Below are 19,865 nucleotides of genomic sequence, written 5' to 3'. Positions count from 1 at the left end.
CAGATCGTTGCTGGGCCTTTCTTAATGCTGTCTTAGGTCCCTTTCCATTCTAAGATATTCTAACTCCAAAGCCAACTCTCAACCCTCCCAACAGATACTATAAGATCGTTCCGCTTCTCATCCTTCCATTTGGAAAAAAAAGAAGTTTTCCAATCCACCCAGGCAACCCTCCTCCAGCTGCAGGAAATGAGCGCAGGGAGAGGGCTTCATCCCCCGCAATACCTTTAGGGCCAGGGCTTCCTCGGAGATTTCCTACAAGGGAAAGTAAATGCCGAGTTAGTTTCACATCTTTCGGTGTTCCTCACACGCACATAGAAGGCGATCGTGGCATGGCGGGAAGAAACAGAGACAAAGACTGGGAATCGGATTCTAAAATTGGGCTGGTCCAGCGATGCTGGGCAAATCTCTCCAGGACTCAGTTTTCCCAGCAGTCCAATGGGACCGCAGCCCTGGTCCTACCTGCCTCTCGGGGCTATCGAGAGGGGCCGGGAGCGGGCGGAACGCGACCGGGTGAGCGGGCCCTGCGCTTCCCCCGAGCCTCACCGTTCTCCTGCTCCGCCAGGAGCTTGTCGCGCACGAACAGCCAGAGCGCCTCCTGGCTGTGGCCGTCCAGCCCGGCTTTGCTCGCGTCCCAGCCCGCGCCGGGCTCCGCGCCCTGCAGGCGGTCCTTGCTGCTCTGGCGCTCCATCTTCTCCTGGAAGGATAGCACGTCGCCCCGGGCCGCCTCCAGCTCGTCCACGCGGGCCTTCAGCCTCCTCACCTCCTCCGCTGCAACGCGACACGGGCGGCGTCAGCGGGCGGCGCGGGGCACTGGGCCCGCTTTGGGGGAACACTTATGCGGAGGCGATCTCCGGCCACCAGCAGGACGGGAGCCTCAAAGAAGGCCGGCCCGGGTCCTCTGCTCTGGGCGGGTGGCCGAGCTGCCCTCACTCTCCCTGGGAGGCGGCGTGGGCGCCCGCAGGGAAACAGGTGGGCCAGCCCTGGCCTTATCCTCAAAGGGCGTCCCACTCCCTGCCCCGCAGGCAGCCTCAGTTTCCCCCTCCGCACTAACCGGGGTACCCAGAGCGCGTACCCAGAGCGATGAGGCCGAAGAGCAGCCCCAGCAGCAGCAGCCAGGTGAGCAGCAGGCCCAGCAGCCACTTCCACCAGCTGCAGCAGGAGCCGCAGGGGCACCAGGCTGGCGCTGCCCACGGGCCCCCGCCGCCGCCGCCGCCGCCGTGGCCGTAGCCGTGAATCCCTGTGGGAGAGACAGGGCTGTGAGGCAGATGCAGGCGGCTCCTGTCCCTCCTCCTGCAAGTCCTCCGGCTGTAGGTGACTTCCCGTGGGCCCGAGTGACTGAGTGGGGGCTGTCAAGTTCCTGCGCGGCTCCTCCGTGGCTGGGGCACAGCAGAAGTCTGTGTGACCCCGAGAGGGTCCCTCAACCTTTCTGTTTCCTTTTTCATAAAATGGGGTTAAAAGATGACCTGCTTGCTAGCGTGGCTGGTGAATGAGACAAGGCAACAGCGTCCTTAGCAGAGGCTGTGGCTCGCAGCACGAGCTTAACGCCTTTATTAGGCAGAGTAAAGCGATTGCCACCTGCCTCTGATGAGGTCCAGACCCGAAGCTCCGCCTCTCCAAGCCTCAGCTCTCACAGCTGCTGGGTGTAATCCCCACGTGCCTAGAATTACACTCACTGCTTCAGCGGTGCCCGTAAACTGTCATTTTTTTTTTTTTTTAATGAAAAGGATTTTTAGTTCCCTAAGACGTTGCAGTAAGAGTTGACCACAGGTGGGGAGAAGTGAGGAAATGGCGCAGGGTTGGAGGTGTGCAGGCTTCCTGTCCTCTGGAGCCCTTGCTGGGAGGCTCTGCGAAGACACACAGCGGCCCTGCTGTGTTGCCCCTGCCCTGCCGGGAACCTGAGAGTCTGCAGTGGGTGCTAACTAGCGGTGGCAGGGCCTGTGAAGCACTGTCCCTGAGCCAGGCCCCTTCTACTGCCACCTCCAGCCCACAGACTGCCCTCTGCCCTCTCCCTTCTGAGCCATTAGGGAAACTCTTTAGAGTTGGGTGGCTCAGGTGGCTCCTGCGTGCACTGGTTCCAGGCAAGGGGCCCTCATCGGGTCCATCAACCATAAACAGCCCCACTGGATCCTGCCACTGCAGGGTCCACCATCCTCACCCACCTGCAGAGGTGTCCTTGCCCTTGTTGGACGTGGTCTTCAGGTCTCCTGAAAGAGAAACACCAAGAACATAGGTTTCTTTGTTTGTTTGGTTTTTTTGAGACAGAATCTTGCTCTGTTGCCCGGGCTAGAGTGAGTGCCATGGCGTCAGCCTAGCTCACAGTAACCTCAAACTCCTGGGCTCAAGCAATCCTCCTGCCTCAGCCTCCTGAGTAGCTGGGACTACAGGCATGCGCCACCATGCCCGGCTAATTTTTTCTATATATTTTTAGTTGTCTGGCTAATTTCTTTCTGTTTTTAGTAGAGATGGGGTCTCGCTCTTGCTCAGGCTGATCTCGAACTCCTGAGCTCAAACGATCCGCCCACCTCGGCCTCCCAGAGTGCTAGGATTACAGGCATGAGCCACGGCACCCGGCCCAAGAACATAGGTTTTGATCTAAGCTTTTAAACTGAAGGAGCCCACGAGACCATCCCTCAAGTTGATTTTGGTAGAGCTTTAGGTAACTATGTCCCCCAGGCACCTTGCAAAACAACATGCAGAAACATCCACTCAGTCCTCCCTGATCTGCTATTTGCAATAGTTACATTGATGACATAGCTTGGCAAACAATGGTGGAAGAAAACACAGTGTTTTAACCCCCTTGTGACCGTAAACCTTTAGGCCCCAAAACATTTTTGGAAGACCATGTTACAGGTGCCATTTGCATTCAGATAATAAATGTGCTGGTGAGAAATGACTCTGATTTCTTGGTTTAGGGACTAACCTGGGGTGGAGGGAGCTGGGAATGGCAAGAATGGACTTGGAGGAGGGTTGTCTGTGTATCCCTGATGCAATGTGAAAATGGAGTGTTTGTGGGCATGTGTGGAATTTTCTGGGAAAGTTTTCTATAGCTTTCATCAGATTCTGAAAAGGGTCTTTAGACTGCACAGCCCCGGCTCCACTGGAAAAGTGTAAGGAATTGCTAACTTTGAAGACCTAAAGTCTGGTTCCAGTCTCCCACCTTGTCAAGATGGTAACTGATTTAATTTCCATTTATTTGAAAACATTCTATGACTTAATTTTCCTCATCCTTTACTGACCTTCCTGAAATCAACCATTGGGAGAGAGTCTAGTCTGTAGAACCTTATGAAGAAATGTGGTTATCCAAGAAAGAATCCAGATATTTGGGAAGAAAAAAAGAAAGGAAAGCTAACAAGTTTCGCAAAGCATTTTTCTATTAGTTCTGAAAATTATGGGAGAACTAATAAGGCAAGAAAAAAAAAATCATTGTACACACGCCAGAGGAAGGCTTTTGCTTCAATAGCGTGCACACACGAATCCCCTGGGGAGCTTGGTAAAATGCAGCTTTTGACACAGCAGGTCTGAGCTAGGGCCTGGGACTCTGGATTTTTAACACATTCGTTGGTGTTGCTCATGCGGCTGGTCCATGGACTACATTTTGAGTAGCAAGATCTCAGAAGACAAAGAGATGAAATGCGGCTTGGCTGAAGTCAAGATTAACCTTGATCATTCTTGTCCTTACCATTAGCTTCAGCTTTTAGGTGGGAGTCAGCATTGTAGGCAGCTTGCTTTTCTTTTTTTAGGGTGTCTTCTGAAAAGGAAGCTGTGCACAGAACCCATGATAATCTGATATAGTCTCTCCCCACCCTCCCTTCTCTGTTCCCCACCTCCCAAGGTCAAGGTTAGCCTGGTCAGAAGAGAGCTGAGCTTTCCGGGGGTTAATCTCTGCTGATCTGTGCTTGTAGTAAGACTTGCTGTTGCCCAAAGACCCCTCTGGGAACCACCCTTTACCTGATTTTTCTGGCTCCTTTGCATTCAAGACAGACCTTGTGATTCCCTATCCAGGCAGTCATTTTTATTAGAATGGGACAGCTGTGGTTTTGTGATTGAAATGTGTCAAACTAGCTTGCTAGGACATTCGGTCTCCTGCACTATTTGTCCTTCTCCTGAAACCCGAGTCACAGGGGCTCGGACGTACTTGCAGCGATGCTGGCGGGGGAGGCCGTGAAGACCTTCCCGCTGTCCTTGCTCATGATCAACAGCTCCATCTCCTTCTTGGCGGGCACGACGTTGTCCTTTTCCAGGATCAGGAACTTACAGTCCTTGTGCAAGAGGTCATCACTCTGGACACTGGTGGTGCAGGCTGGGGAGGAAAAGAGTGGGCGAGGGGGAAGGAAAAGGTGCCAGGAGAAGGGAGAGGGAAGAAATGACCAGAAGAGGAAGGAGAAGAGAGAGGAGGAGGAGGAGGAGGGGGAGAGAGGGGAAAGCAGGTGTGTATGAGGGTCTCCTGTTCTCACCGACAGTGTTGGGGACCCGGGCTCCCCTCCTTGCCTGGCTGGGCATGGCCACCAAGAGATTGGGGCAATGTCAGAAGCTCTGGGTGGCTGGGCTGTAGGGCTGCCTCCCCACCCGGAGATTATAGGTCTTTACTGAGTAGGTAAAAGTCCCCCTTGTCAGACGGGTCCTACCTGAACTGACTCGGTGGGTTCATTTTCATCCTTCAGGTCTTAAGTGTTACCTTTTTGGGAGGCTTTTCCTGACCGCCCACCGAAACCCCCCCACCCCATACACACATTCCTGTCTCTATCCTTAAAAATCGATGTCATTTTCTGTAATTATCTTTATCCTTTGTCTACATGTTTGTTATCTGCATTCCCCACGGGTGTGTCGGCTTGGTGAGGGCAGGAATACATCCCGTCTTGTTCACTGCTGTATGCCCAGCGCTTAGAACAGTGTCTGCCTGATACAAAGTAGGTGCTCAGTAAAATGAATTGTGGAATGGAGGGAAAACACATCAGGATCAGAGCAATGGAGGAAACAGCTCCCCATGTGGTGACACACCCCGTGGTGACACGGTGTGGACCAAGTCATATAGATTCTATAGAAAACAAGGAGGGAGCTGGAAGCTTTGGAGGGGCTCCCTGGCTCTTGCGACAGGTTAGATGTAACAGGTGAAGGCCAAGGGCTTAAAGGGCGGTGGCTAAAGTTCAAGTGCATGACCCCAGGCAGGTGTGGAGGGTGGAGCTTCCTGCCTGGCTTGGACAGGGAGGCCACGGTACATTAGGGGACACTCATATGTGGTTACTCATCCGAGAGACCCTGGGGTGAGTTGCATTTGTGGACCTAAAACCACCCATGCTCTAATTCCGTTTTATAATCTGCCATGTGTGACGTGTGTGACGGCAGAGTAATTCTCCCTGCAGCAGGAAACAACACTCACCGGCAGATGTGGACACGCCTGTGTTCACAGCAGCAGGGCTCTGGGGCACGTTTTTCTTCACGCCATACGCTGCTGCTGTGGCTGCTGCAGGAGAGAGGAGCACTGAGTGAGCTGGGCAGCACGGGAGGGCCCTGCGGCTCGGGAGTAGCCCGTTCACCCCAGCAGGGAGAAGTGGGCGATGAATCAACTCTCTCCAACCCCCAGGCACAGCAAGGAGGGTTTAGGTGGAATGTTCTTGGCTATAATCCTCCTTATCCTTCTAGGACCATTCTAAAGTCCTCCTAGACCCTCACACATCTCCTTCCCTTCTGCGTTCCTCCAGTTCTTAAGCCTGCTTCGCACTGCACAGTGTATCACCTAATCCCCCTCGCTGTCCCCTGGATGGCAGCCTTTCTACTCCAGCTAAGCGGTAAGCAAGTTGAGGGCAAAGGCTGAGACTCAGGTCTCTGTGTTACCCCTTGATGGTGCACCTGGGGGGTGCACGATACAATCAAGCAGGTGATTGATGCACAGTGACAGAGGGCTGTCAAGGACAGCAGCGAGCTGGCAAGACCACCAAGCTGACCAGCTTGGCTGTGAGAGATGCAGGAACACAGAGATGACACCCCCCAGGGTGCAGGTGCTATAGACAGTACAGCCTGTGTATCTGACTCATGTTCGGAGCCAGCAAATGACCCAGGTTGGCATCTCTAAGGTCGGGGGAGGGGGGAGTGCTGTTTCTTTGGTGGGAAGGATTGACTGATTGTCAGGGGTATTTTGGTCTTTCTAATTCAGTTGCTGAAAAGAGATACTGTCAGTTATAGCTGCAAAGAGATGTCCCTTCCCAGCCCCTAAGCTCCAAACCTAGGCTACCGACCTGTGGACGTGGTGGCTGTGCCATGGGACAGGGCAGATGAACTGGGGGCCAGATTGTTCTGCATTCCGAATACTGCGAAGGCAATAAGGACAGGTGAGCACAGGGTGCACAGAGGATGCCCCTTGGCCTAAGGTAGCCCCTGGAGTCCCCAAACTATGATAAAGGCCTTTGCAGATGGCAGAGATCCCCCAACTTCCTGTTCCCATACTCTTAGTGACACAGTGATTTTTTTTTTAATGCCCCCATCTTCCCACCCTAGGCCAAAAATTACTAACAGATCCACACAACTTAAAAGCAATAGTTCACACTATTGTGAACTATTGTGAACAAGAGTCTGACAGACGTGGCTGTCTCTCTCAAAATTTAAAAAATTTCCAGGGCCCCCTGTTCCCCGTGGCACCTGGGCGCCCAGTGTAGGAACTGTGGGCTTTGGGGGCTGAGAGGCCCGACCTTGGCAGACTCCTAGTTTTCCCTGTAGCCCTTTCTTCTCCTGACTCAAACACATAAAACTCCCTTCACCTCCACCACAATTTTGAAGGCTCCTTGTTTATTTGATTGCCTGCTTGTCTTTAACAATGTGCAGAAAAGCTCATTCCTCCCTAGTCAGCAGCTTCTGTTATTAATATTCCATCGTGTCCAGTGTTTGGGGACAAGATCATGAGTCCGATATTAGACCACCTTCCCTCCAGGCCTGGCTTAGTCAGGACATTGCCAAAGTAAAATAGCAAGATGGAAGAAACAAAGCATGAAGCTGATGTCTTCTGGGTTTGGTAGAATTCTAGTCAGCTGGAGGTGGGTATTGATCGAACATTTGAATGCTAACTTTGCACTTGCAGCTATATCAGCCAAGGAAATAAAGAGGGCCCACATCATTGTATTTATTAGTCACAATGGCACAGGGAGAAGGCAGATTCCTTTAAAAAAAAAGATGTGGGCTGGTAACTTATTTACACATAGGCTGTTACAATGTATGTAGAAACATAGTGAGTAGATATTTCTTAAAAATTGTTAAATAAAAAGAAAGAAAAAAGAAAAATTGTTGTATGCTTGCATTTGAAGATAAGGAGTAACATTATTTATCCCAATGTAGTTACTGCAATACTATGTTTATAAAAAGATCTGATAGTAGTTGCTCCAATGAACTTGTTTCTAAAAAGATCTGAAATAAGGTCCTTCTAACTTAACAATGCTTTTCACCCCAAAAATGTCCTAAACTATGACTCACTTAACCCCTTTACTTCCATTGCTCCAACTCTCCCAGAAAACGAGGGCACCAGCACAGAATATGCACCTCAGTGCGGGCTCAGGTCCCCTCGTCTTAGAACTTTGCCCTGGGGACCGAGTTCTCCCTGTGTTTGAGGACAGGCTTGTGCCTTCTGCCTCCCAAATGCAGCCCCGTGGCCTCCGCTTCTGGGCTGCAGTGTGCGTGGAGGAAAGTCCTTCACGCTATTGGGCAGAAACGATGCCTTCTCCAGAAACCATTCCATTTTCCTCAGCAGGAGACAGCATCCTGATATTTTTAAGCAAACAGCCCAGAAAAGGTGACTCAAGACGGCGACACTGACCTGAAGAGCTGGTGCTGAGTCCAGCGTGCAGGGTGGGCGAGCAGGAGGCCATGTTATTCGGAACGCCAAAGACTGCAGGGCAGGGAGGAAGGCTGGTGAGAGGGATGTCCAGCCCAGATCGGGGGCAGAGAATCCGACACCACGGAAGCCCCGGAGGAAATGCCAGGGTTGGGCTTTTATATTTTAGTAAAGTTTTGGTTTTAGGAAGAACTCAGGCTCTTGCCTTGCAGCAGAGAACCAGACGTTAGCCTGTGATGCCCCGTGGGTCACGGCTGGCAGGTGATCTCAGGTCGCTCGGACCTGAGTGGACAATGGGTCCAGCCGGAGCTTTCTTGTTAGTCACCCCATTTTACAGAGAAGGTCCCTGAAGCTCAGAGAAATGAAATGACTTGCTCAAGGTCTCACGGTCAAGTCACATGGAGTGAAACCAGGTCTCTTACATCCATTTTCAGTGTTCTTTTCCGTTATATTTTTTCTGCACACACTGTGCTATATATTCCTTTCTATAGGAGACCCACCAGAAGAAACACCTTCTAGATTTAATTTAACCGAAGTTCCAGTAGGAGACTTGGGATGCTTGGCCACAGAGAACCTCTCCAGGAAGCCCTGGGAGTGGCAGACACCCAAGGGGTCATCTAGTTCCAGGTAAAGGTGAGCTGAGTTTGGGGCAGAGAGGGGGCATGCGCTGCCTGCCACGTACCTGAGCCTGTAGAGTAGGCGTTGGTGTTGAGGAGGGACGAGCTCTGGGTCGTCATGTTGTTGTGATAGGTCCCCAGGGAGGACCCCGCGGGCAGGGTGGAGGACCACATGTGGGGAGGAAGGGTGGCATCCAGGACCGTGGCCTCATAGGTGCCCGACACTGGAAACAGATGCACACACACCCCCGTGACAGACAAGTCAGCACTCCCCTGACTGGGGAACCTAGTCGTCTCAGTTTGCTGGGACTTTCCTGGTTTTAGCACTGAAGGTCCCCCTTCCCAGGGACTCTGTCAGGCCAGGGCAACCGGGGACAGGTCGATCTGGAATCTCAGAGCTGGTGAGAACTTGATCCCTTGGATTAGAAACTTTTGCAGGATTTTGGTGAAATTAAAGGTAGCTAAATTTTGCCTTGGGGTCCACCCATCTCTCCTTCTAAGCTCAGCTCCCCACCTCCTGGCCGGCTGTCCCCCCAGTGGACGTCCTTCCAGCCAGCTGCCAACTGCTTCATATTCCAAGAGGCCAGGGAGCGGTTCTCTCAGGAGTAACAAGTGAGTCCCTGAAGTAAATCTCTTCCAGCGGAATTCCAGGCCCCGTGGCAAGTGCGGGGTGCACGTCTGGGCAGGAGAGCCCTCAGGTCTGAGGCCACACTGCACAGATGGCAGCCTTCCCTGGTTATACCCTCCTTAAATTCCTACATGCCAGCCAGACGCAGGGAGCACCGCCCCAGAGAGGGGGTTTCCATGTTTCCTCAAATCCGCCACCTTCATCCTAGGGGAGGGAGCTCGTGCAGCTCAGAGGGTCCCCTGAGGTTTGCTTTTATAGTGAAAACAAAAAGGATTTTCTCCAGTAGTGAGTGAGAAGGAAGCTTCCTGTCATTGCAGACCTGGCTTCTTCCCTCCTCTGCCTCCACGGCTCTGCCAGTTCATCTTTCTGTCCCCACCTGATGTGTGGGAGCTGAACAGCTCTCATCCTACGTGCCCAGGACCTCTTGGTTTCCTGACCTGCCCCAGAGACCCTCATGTCCACGAGGGCAGTGACTGTGTCCCCCTTCCCCGTTGCTTTTCCTCAGTGCTTGTGCTTGGCATAGAGGAGGCATTTAATAAATATTCATTGAGTGAATGAATGAAAACACGGTAACTTTCCCCAGTATTCTTCATTTGGGGAACCCAGTGAACACATTCAACTGGGGAGGAACTCGGGGATTTAGGGTCAGGTGTCGGTATGCACGGGCGACAGGTGAGCAGCCAGGGGTAGGAAGGGCAGAGCCCACATTTCCATGCTGCTCACAGAACAGACGCTCTGCTCGGTGCTTTTGAAGTGTCTGGCAAAGGCTGAAAGACCTGCCGGGAACAGCTGAATTCCCAGGCTGGGGCAGGTCTGCCACCTTGTTCCCTTCCCACGGCAGCCCGGGGCTTACCCGACTGGGAGCTGGCTGTCACTGTTTTGGTCTCCACGGTGCCTTTCTTGGGGATGGGGAGTGTGTTGGAGGAATTCCGGGTGGGGCTCACACTCGCCGATCGACTCCCCTTGAGCAAACGCTTCACGTCATCCAACTCTGTCCCTGTGAAAGGATGCACAGACTTTTCTGTGAGGCCCAGGATTCTTTCCTGAGTTCACCTGCAGTTGGGGGAACATTTGTGGCCATTCTGGACACTAGGGAGAATGGCATCTGCTTCACACCCTGGGGCATTTCGGGTTAGCTCTATAATGTTTGCATTTGGCCAATTTATAGCACTTGTCAACTTGGCACTTTGTCATATTAACAGCCTCATAAATACCATGTCTCTCACAAGGAGGTCAAAGTCCTCAGGAGATATTTCCCAATTAGCCCTCATTAGACATCATAGGGATAGTTCTGTGGCTGGAAGACACTGTCATTCAGGATCAGGCAGTCAGAGAACCAGGTCCCTTGAAACAAAAGGTTTGACAGTCATCTCGTTCCCTGTGCAGGACGCCTAGGATGTTGGGTCCCTGACCTTGTATGACCGGGACTGTCATACAGTGGCCCATAACTCCTAAACATTATGCTGCCTTCGTATGTGATTTAATTTCAAGTCTGTCCGGCTGATCTGATTTGTAGCAAGGTGAACTAGTGGAGTGGGCTCCCTGTGCCTCCCAACGTGGGAAGCAGGGGAGGAGCGAGGCATCGTGCAGGGCAGTGCGAAGAGGAATTGGACAGATTTGCAGACAACACATGCTGGAGGAAGTCCACTTCTCCCCCACCTCTAAAGCTCTATCCTCTGGGCTCAGCACCCCCAAGCCTGTGCGGACATGGGGCGAAGTGTCGGGCCTGGAGTCAGATCCCATGCCCTCATGCCGAGCTCTCTGGGCCGGCCCCCACAGCTGTCCCGAGTCGCCTGGCCCTGCTCTTTCTCCTCCTACTCCTTGTACTTGGTTCCTGCCCTAAAAGCTGAGCTCATTCCAAACTGTTGTCAAGTCACCTCTAACAAGAACAGCAGGACTCTAACGTCTTCCATGGACAGAGACTGAGGAGTCTCTGACATTTGAGGTAAAGGTCAGACTCTCATACTCGACTTCTGACACTTCTCTCATCTTAGCTGTCCCACCGTGTCCCCACCTGAACTGTTCCTCAGATGTCAGGTGCTGGTTCATCCCTCTGAGCCTAAGTAATCTGCCCTTCAGTCTCCCTCAAGTGACACCCAACCCAGGAAGGCCTCTCTGGGCCCATCTACCTGAGCTGCTGTGGAGCGGCTCCTCCGTGCTCCCTCACCACGCTGAGTGGCAATGGGTGGCTGACTTCTCATCTCCCCGCTAGTCTGTGAACTGCAGGGCAGCAGGGACCATGGCCTACTCAGCACCCAGCCCAGGCTCTGCCTCACAGAGGGCCCTTAAAGATGTTTTATGATTGAGTGCACGCACATACACATAAACACACACACACACACACACACACACACACACACGCACACACATGGGATCAGCACTGGATTCCTGGGTCCTTTCTTTTCAGCAAGGTAGTGACCACTTACATCGGGTGGACGGGGACGCACTCTGCAGGCGAACTCGAATTTCGCTCTCTGTGCAAGGGAAGAGATGGAGAAGGCTGTGAATGAAGGAGCTTGGAGCACAGTCCCTAACACTGAGCTCTGGGCTGCTCTGGGATTTCTGACACAACCCCCTGGCAGCTGGAGATGTACCGATAAAATCCCAGGAGCAAGGAGGTCCCAATACAATCAGCAATGACAAACCCCTTTCCCGTGTCTATTTCATAATGGCCAGAACCAAGCTTCTCTCCTGCCTCTGTGGTCTCTCTGGCATTGGCAAGAGAATCCTAAAACATAGTGTTTACTCAGCCATTTGGCCTCTTCAGAAATGGGAAGGGCAGGAAGTTGGCAGCTTAACATGAATAGTTAAGGTGGAGAATTGGCATCTTTCAATGATCAGCCTAAAGTTGTGGGTGGTTGGTATTCTCCTAACTTCCAAGTTAGGAGACGGTCAGGCCCGTAGGAAGTCTAGGCGGGTCGTGAGGAACCTGCTGAGCCTCTGAAGGATCCTGCCTCCAGCACAGCCGTGACACGCTGCCCCTACCACCTGCCCGGAGCCTGGCAAGGGCAGCTTCTCCCAGGACTGCATGTATCTCCTACATCCTTGTCCAGGTAAGGAGATTACAAAGCCGTCATGGGGCCCTTTGTCCCCTGGAATAATTTGAAAAAAGGAGGGGGGTTTGCTTATCTTTTGATGTGTAAAGGCACTTAAAGCACATCTTGTGAAAGTCAATCAGGAGATGAGAAGTGAAACCAGATGTCTGTGTCCTCAGATAATCCACAGCAGGACAAACTCTGCCCAGGTTGCTACCATGCATTTTTTTTTTTTTTTTTTGAGACAAAGTCTTGACTCTGTTGCCAGGGCTAGAGTGAGTGCCGTGGCATCAGCCTAGCTCACAGCAACCTCAAACTCCTGGGCTTAAGCAATCCTTCTGCCTCAGCCTCCCGAGTAGCTGGGATTACAGGCATGCGCCACCATGCCCGGCTGATTTTTTCTATATATATTTTTAGTTGTCCATATAATTTCTTTCTATTTTTAGTAGAGACGGGGTCTCACTCTTGCTCAGGCTGGTCTTGAACTCCTGACCTTGAGTGATCCACCCGCCTCGGCCTCCCAGAGTGCTAGGATTACAGGCGTGAGCCACCGCGCCCGGCCCTACCATGCGTTTTGATTCCTGCCTCTATATCCCTGTTAGATCACTGTCAAAAGCTACCCCCCCATCCTGATAGGGCCAGCAAAAGATTCTCAGGATACTGTAAGCTCTGTGAGGGTAGGAAGCATGTCTTATCTGTTCTTCTGTACTCCCCACAGCCCCTGGCTCAAGTGTTAGCTGCTCAGAAAACACTCATTGAATGAATTGAACTGAACCCAGTGATAATGCTCACCTCGTGTTTGGCTCCGTCCTCTGGTTGCAGAAGATGCTGAGAAACAAAGAAATGCAATCGTAGGCTTGTATAAGCCGTGGCATGCTGAATATTTTTGACATGGAGGTAGATATATTTGGGGAGAGGTTATTTTCATAGTGTGTCTAATCTACGTAAGGACTTTTCTGTATATTGGATGCTTTAGAAATGATAATTAGCTAAAGGGCAGAGAATGTTTTGCAATACACCTGTGCATTCAGGATGTTAAATTAGCTAAATGAAAATGTTAAATTAGCTAACACTTAGATTGCAAAATTAGCTAAGATAATCTATTTGGGAGCATGATCCATTTGGACTGGCTGACTACATTGATTAAATGTATCAAAAGGCTCCCAAATCTCCCCTCTAATTTTTTTTTTGTTAGAGACTTCTTTGGTTTTCCTACTGTAAGCAAATAAATAAGATTATAATCACTCTATAATCAATGATCACATCATCAATTCATATGCACAGTGAGATTCCAAGAACATGGACCAGAGACTTAAGGCCAAGTGAAGATACAGCCTAGGGGTGCACTAGGCACACACTGTGCCCCTTGGCAGCGCGCGACAGTGGAGGTGCTGGGACGGTTGGCATTTGTGAGTTCTACCCGCAGCTCCTCTTGCTGGGAGGTCTCTGCGCATCTTGTGGAAGGAAGAATCCCTACAATTATTATTGCTCGGCCTTAGGAGCTTATCTGTCCAAGTCTGAACCTTGTATAAATAGCTTGCCGTTGCAGTAGTGCCACGAGCAAGCGCTTGTGACAGCAAGTTAATGTGGCTGACAGTCCCCTGAAGATGCTTCAGGATAAAAAGCAAGAGGAAAACAGGTCAGCAGAGGGCTAACTCCTTTGGAAGAATCCATTTAACTCAAGATGTCCCTGACACCCACCACCTTGTCTCCCCCAGGCATTTCCCTAGGGCCTGGACAGTTTCTTTAGAAAATAAGGAGAGGACGTACCAAATTCCTTCCGAGGGTACTCCGGAGAAGAGTTGCCACTGGAGCTCCCTGGAGAGGGGATAAGACACTTAGGACAAATGACCACTTAGGCTTCCAAGAGACAGGGCAGTGCCCGGCCACTTCTCTCTGCCCCTCCACAGCCCTCAGCAGACATTTCAGATGCACCTGGAGATACCTTTCACCCCCCAGCTCTGCTCCTCCATTGTTAGCAACCTGGTCCCAGGCAAAATTTCCCTCCTCTGGACTACTGAGGATTTCCTTTTAACTTGTCACCCGTGTTTAGCTCTTTCTCACCAATTCTCCATGCATGTGGCTTCCAGAATTCTAGTCCTGGACCTCAAATATGATTGTTTTGCTCAAAAATCTCTGTGGCTCCCCATCATGTGCAGAAGAAAGTCTAAACGTCTTTTCCTAGCACTGCATCTGAGTCCCTCAAACCCTCTTCACGGAAGCACCCCTGCGCTTCCCACTTTAGCCCTGGACTCTCTGGCCTGTCCTTGCTCACACCGCTGCTGCCACAACCTAGAATGGCCCCGTCTCTCCATCTCTGGCCATCAAAATCTTACACTCATGAAGGCCCAGCTTTGATGTCACCTCCTCCAGAGAGCCTTCCCTGATTTCATCAGCTGAACATGGTAATCCCCTTTTATTCTGCATGATAGTTTTTTATCTGTCATCTTGTCTATTAGACTCTAGGGTCCTTGAAGACGAGACCCATGTCTGATTCATTTAAGCATCCATCCAGGCGTTCTGCACGGTGCTAACACACTGCAGGCATTTGCTAAAATACTAGTTGAAAAAGTGACTAAATGGATGAATGAATGAATGAGATCTTCAAGTAATGGGGATCCCTAAAAGAAATGAAGCAGGAGTGGGGAGAAAGACACAGGGGAAGCCAGGTGGCCAATATGTCAATCTTCCAAGGACTTGTGGATTTGCTCGGGGAAGAGAACGGCTGTCTCCTACCGCGGTGGGGCAGATACCTTCGTATGTCCCATGGCGGGTGACGTGCGTTTTCCTCTCGAAGGTGGAGCCGGGTGAGTTGGGCAGAGTGGAGGCGGGAGAATGAGCCCGCCGGTAACTGGAGGTGGACGCGTTGCCGCGTATGCTGCCACCTGCAAGTGGGGAGGAGCGTAAACCCTCGTGGCGCTTCTGCAGGGATGAGTATGATGGCTGCGGAGGCCCAGTTACAATAACCAACTCGCAACTAAGGGAGGGGCCCAGGGAGGGCCAGGGACCCCGGGAGAGCACAACCGAAGCGGCCCCTTACTCCTCCGCCTTTCCTGAGCGGACCCCCGAAAGGCAGCGGTGTCTGTCACGCACGTGACTACGGCGCACGGACACGGAAAGGACTGGGGGACTTTTCCTGAGGCCCCGAGGTGTGCTGGTGGCCCGCTGCCTGGGTGCACGAGGACGCAGTCCCGTGCAGAAGCATTCGTCCCTCCGCAGGCAAGGGCAGGTGCTTCTCTTGCTCAGCCTGGCCTTCTTCCGTCTTGGGTCTTAGTTTTTGGTTTCACTTCAAGGTTTTTTTAAATGGCTTCAGGGGTTATGCGGGTGCTCCGTATTTTGTGTTTTGTTTTGTTTTCTTTGTTTTGTTTTGTTTTAGTTTGAAAGAGTGTTTCATTGGGAACAATGGGCTTGTGTTGGATACTTGCCCAGTGGAATCTCGCACAGTGTAAGATCAAATGTCACCAGCTTCCCCTAGCACAGTAACCCAGCTGTTAAGTTTCTTTTGTTGTTGTTGTTAGTTTAAATTGTAAACTCTCAGGCCTGCACACCCTTCTCCAAAGAGAGTGATTCACTGGGGAAACAACCACCTACCCACAAAGCCTTTTTAATTAGTGATAGTTATTTATATTGGGGACTTAATGAAAACTGATCCCATTGTGCTAAGTAGATGCTGATGATTTAAAAGTCGCGCTCTCCCTGGGTGTGTGTCATTTAGACAACTCTCCGGTGACAAGCAGTTGGAATTGTCCCTCTCATGTGCTGATTCAGGGTCGAGTCTGCTCTGTCTCCTTTGCAGGACTTTCTTAGTGGCTCTCCCTGTCCACCTGCCCTTGCCCCGACCCTCGAGCCAGTGGGCACTTACTCGAGTTGATGTAGCCACTGCTGCCGTGAGTCAGGCTTTGTTTCTCCAGCCGGCTCCCTCCACCAAGGGAGCCTGTTTTAGGATAGCCATTGCTGGTCCCCCCTTCTGCCAGAGACAAAAGCAGGTGACAATTTCAGGGAAGGTCCCCTCATCCTCCGCCCTGTGTAAACCTTCCCTGGTTTCTCACCAGGACCTTCTCAGTTTGGGTCCCACCCACACTGCAAGGTGCAAGCTGCCACGCTCTGGTTTTGTTGGTTTGTTTTTGATACAAATGTCTGGAGTGAATATTCTGCCTGATTGAAAAGGAAGGTCGTCTGGGTGGAGCATAGCAAGTTGTTTGCTAGGAAAATTTAAATATTAGAAAAGGCAGCTGAGTGATGAAAGCCCCTGTGTCCAGGACGTGGTTGGGCCTGCTTTTTTCCAAATGCCAGGTCAGTGCCCAGACATGGCAGCCACTAGAAGTGTCAGGGGGACGCATGACAGCTCTATGTTGCTGGTGTCCCACCTGGCAGCCCATCCCTGCTCCGACTTCGCCCGCTAATGGGTGGCCTCTCCCATCCCAGAAAGCTGGGAGTGTGGGGTAGCTGTGGGGCTCAGATCACTCATACAGAATCCACTTAACCTAAGGGGCCCCTAGAAAAAAGTGGCCTCAACCAGAAGCTTGTCTGGAAATTCCCCTTCCCCACTCTGTGCTCGGGTTGGATAAGACTTCTGACATTTTAGTGTCCAGAATTCCAGAATAGGCAAATCCATAGAGACAGAAACTATATCTTTGGTTTCCAGGAGCTGAGCAGAGGGGAGGGAAAATGGAGAGTGACTGCTGAGGGTCGCGAGGTTTCTTTTTAGGGAGTGATGGGACTGTTCTAAAATTAGACCGCAGCGGTGACTGCACGACCCCAACAATATTCTAACAACCACTGAACTGTACACTTCAAACCAGTGGATTTTGGTATACATAAATTAATGTCAATATCTCGATTTGAAAAAAAAGATTTTTTTGGAGCTCCCATGGAAAAGGTCGCAGGTGTGGGATCCTTCCCATGTGACCTACTGAGAAGAAAGCTATTGAGGCAGCTACTTACTTGGCGGTAAGGATGTAAGTCTTGTAGTTACTGTTTCAGTGATAACTAGAAAAAGACAAAGAAAAAATGAGATCTTGTAATGCACTGATGCCTCTGCATGTTGGCAAAGTCTAACATCTGCCATAAGCTGAGCATATAAAATTAATTTCAACATCGATTTTTGTGTATTGTGCTTTAAGATATATGATCTGACCAACCCACTGTACATGAAAATATGAGCAAAAACAATGGGATTGAATGTGCTTGGGAAATAAGTTTATATCTCTTTGGAACCAGAAGAAATTACCCACTGATTTGAAACATGAGTTGTCTTGGCGTCTATGTCACTCTGTTTCTCTGCACTGCTCCTTCCCAGTGGTCTCCCAGTCCAGCTGGGACCAGCACTCTGGCTGACTTCACTGTGTCCTTTATTAATTTAGAGGTGTTTCAAGGACATCGTGATTCATTCTAAAATCTTCAGGGCCAGCCTGAGTGTGGGGAGGTGTGGCATAGAAGTTGGGGGGGTCTGGGTAAGCCCCATTTGGTGCCTGGTGAAATCAGAGATCAATTAACATCAAAGACAGACTTGAAGAACCGAGTGACGGTGAGTCTATTGGGGTAATTAAAGCTTCAGGTGTTTTAAAAGACACCAGGTAGAAGAAAGACATCTTGTGTCTCTGAGCACTGGGAGATGGGTAGATTCCCAAAACCATAGTGTGGCCCCTTTGTGCTACCTCCCTCTCTGGTGGGCTTACCTACCTAGGCAGAGCACCTACCTAGCTGGGGCCACTGGTCTTTAAAAGCAGACTTCTTGTGCGTGTGTGTGTGTGTGTGTGTGTGTGTGTGACATGCATGCGCACGTGTGTGGCGAGGTCCGTGAGAGGAGAAAGTGGAGGAAGGACCATCTTGTGTCCCTTTCAGCTGTGCTGCTGGCGCCTGTTCCATCCCACAGGACTGTCACTGGCGCCACCCTCCTTCACACTGCATTTTCCTAATTAGTTGTCCTAGCAGGAACATGGGGTTATGAATGTATCAGAAACAGCATTCAATGCATAAAAGGAAATGGTTTTTCAGAGTAAAGTGGCAGCTTGATTTGAATAATAGTTCTTGAGCTTTCACTAAACCTCTCATTGTATAGACCTTTGGGATTTTTTTTGACACATAAAAGTAATTTATTTCCTAACCTAAAGTTCCAAGTTTGTGGAGCCAGAATTTTTTTTATTGGAGATATATGAAAGTCATAGACTAAGTGAAAAGTTCCCTAACTTAGAGTTGCTAGGGGGACAGTTTAAATGTTTCTGAATTTATCATTTGGACAGTTTCACAAAATAATGTGTGTTTTCAATTTTCAGTGTAGATTTTGACTATGCCAATAGTGTCATTTCAACTGTGTCTTTGCAATGACTGGGATATTATGCTTGTAGATTTTTATTGCCCTGTATCCTAAATAGGGAAATGATTAAATAAACTATGGTGAATTCATTCAGCAGAACGTTATGCTGTCATTAAAAATGCTTGTTATGAAAACTATACATGAAAGTGGCAACTTTCATCTCTGAAGGAAAACCAGGACACATTTTGATTGCAAGTATGTTAAAATAAAAATCAACAAGAGCCATCTTATGGGAAGTCATAAAGTCCATTTAGGAACACATTTTAAAATGATATAGTGGTTGTGGTGGACTTATGGATAAATTATTTGTTTCTAAATTTATAGTACTTTTATAATGAAACAATTATAAATAAAAAATTCTGACGCTCTTACGTCTTTCCGTGACTTCGGTGCCATCTCGTTTGGTTTTCTTGGTTCCATCCATACCATAGCCACCTGCAGGAGAAGGTGGAAACCGTGAATGGCCGTGTCTCCTACCGTTGCTTTTAGTAAGTGCAGGTCCCTGCTGTGCAAGCTGAGAACCCAGAACTTGGTTCCTCCAATTCAAAGCTTCATCCTTTCATGTGCATATATATATATTTTTTTTTTACCAGAATCATTCCCATTTCTTGTCATCAAATATAGTAGAGAGTAATGTAATAGTTCTTTCTACTTTGGATTCTATTCCTTTGTGCCAGGATCCTATTTTTCAGAATCTAATTGCGTAGACTGCCCCCTGCTGGGCTTGCACAGCAGATGGGCTCCCCTCACCTTTGTTTGACTGTAAAACCTCCACTCTCTGCCGTGGTGATAAGTGGCTGGAGGAATCTGTCAAGGCTCTCTGTGCTATCGACTAATTCATTTTGATGTATCCCATAATGCTCAGTATTCTATATGGAACTCTGTGCACATGAGACATTCATGCTTCATTATTTAGAGTCTGGATGTGAGAATGGTCCTTGATGGATTTAAATCAGGATAAAAATCATTGTATTTGTCATACCTGTATGGAACTTTCTTTCCATAATAACCAGCTCGAGTATACTTATAGGCAGATGTAAGTAGGAAAAATAGACGAAGAGAATCTGTGCAAGATCTACAGAGCTACGTAGGAGCATACATATGTGTGTGTGTTTTCTATGCTCTCCCTTCACTCTAACTCTGCTCCCGAAGAGGAAATTCACTGCAGTCTTGTGCGCTGTGTCCCTAAGCATGGATGGTGTGAGGCCGGGCTGACTTTGGGTGGGGGTGTGGGGGCTCCAGCCCTAAACACACGGGAACACACAGCAAGGATCCCCACCCGCACTGGGCTCCTCTTGCTGTAGTGCCTGGTCCCAGGTTCTGGAAGGACTTGAAATCTGGCTTTGCCTGTGGTTCCCTCCCCTCCCCTCACTGTCTCTTCTTCCTAGTTTATCTTTTGGTTGCAATTCAAGCCGGATTCTAGAATTCCCAGGCAGGATGCCACTTCTGCCAA

General features: G+C 50.1%; 1 protein-coding gene across 1 annotated transcript in view; it reads right to left on the bottom strand.

Annotated features, from left to right (window-relative positions):
* Positions 1-19,865, bottom strand: part of COL17A1 (collagen type XVII alpha 1 chain) — a 46,616-nt gene that overhangs the window by 22,922 nt on the left and 3,829 nt on the right. The window contains exons 2-19 of the mRNA XM_045568860.1: positions 18,785-18,847; positions 17,041-17,085; positions 15,959-16,063; positions 14,850-14,981; positions 13,867-13,914; positions 12,889-12,924; positions 11,488-11,535; positions 9,915-10,058; positions 8,499-8,657; positions 7,799-7,870; positions 6,234-6,305; positions 5,378-5,461; positions 4,136-4,300; positions 3,680-3,760; positions 2,160-2,204; positions 1,073-1,237; positions 544-768; positions 223-252 (exon numbers count right to left, since the gene is read on the bottom strand). Coding sequence (XP_045424816.1) covers positions 223-252; positions 544-768; positions 1,073-1,237; positions 2,160-2,204; positions 3,680-3,760; positions 4,136-4,300; positions 5,378-5,461; positions 6,234-6,305; positions 7,799-7,870; positions 8,499-8,657; positions 9,915-10,058; positions 11,488-11,535; positions 12,889-12,924; positions 13,867-13,914; positions 14,850-14,981; positions 15,959-16,063; positions 17,041-17,085; positions 18,785-18,836 — 1,708 coding nt within the window. The 5' untranslated portion in view covers positions 18,837-18,847. The remainder of the gene's footprint in view (positions 1-222; positions 253-543; positions 769-1,072; positions 1,238-2,159; positions 2,205-3,679; positions 3,761-4,135; positions 4,301-5,377; positions 5,462-6,233; positions 6,306-7,798; positions 7,871-8,498; positions 8,658-9,914; positions 10,059-11,487; positions 11,536-12,888; positions 12,925-13,866; positions 13,915-14,849; positions 14,982-15,958; positions 16,064-17,040; positions 17,086-18,784; positions 18,848-19,865) is intronic.

This window comes from Lemur catta, chromosome 14 (assembly GCF_020740605.2).
Source record: "Lemur catta isolate mLemCat1 chromosome 14, mLemCat1.pri, whole genome shotgun sequence".
Lineage (NCBI taxonomy): Eukaryota > Metazoa > Chordata > Mammalia > Primates > Lemuridae > Lemur > Lemur catta.
The sequence above is the reverse complement of the archived record's forward strand: the minus strand, read 5'-3'. Positions and strand labels throughout refer to the sequence as shown.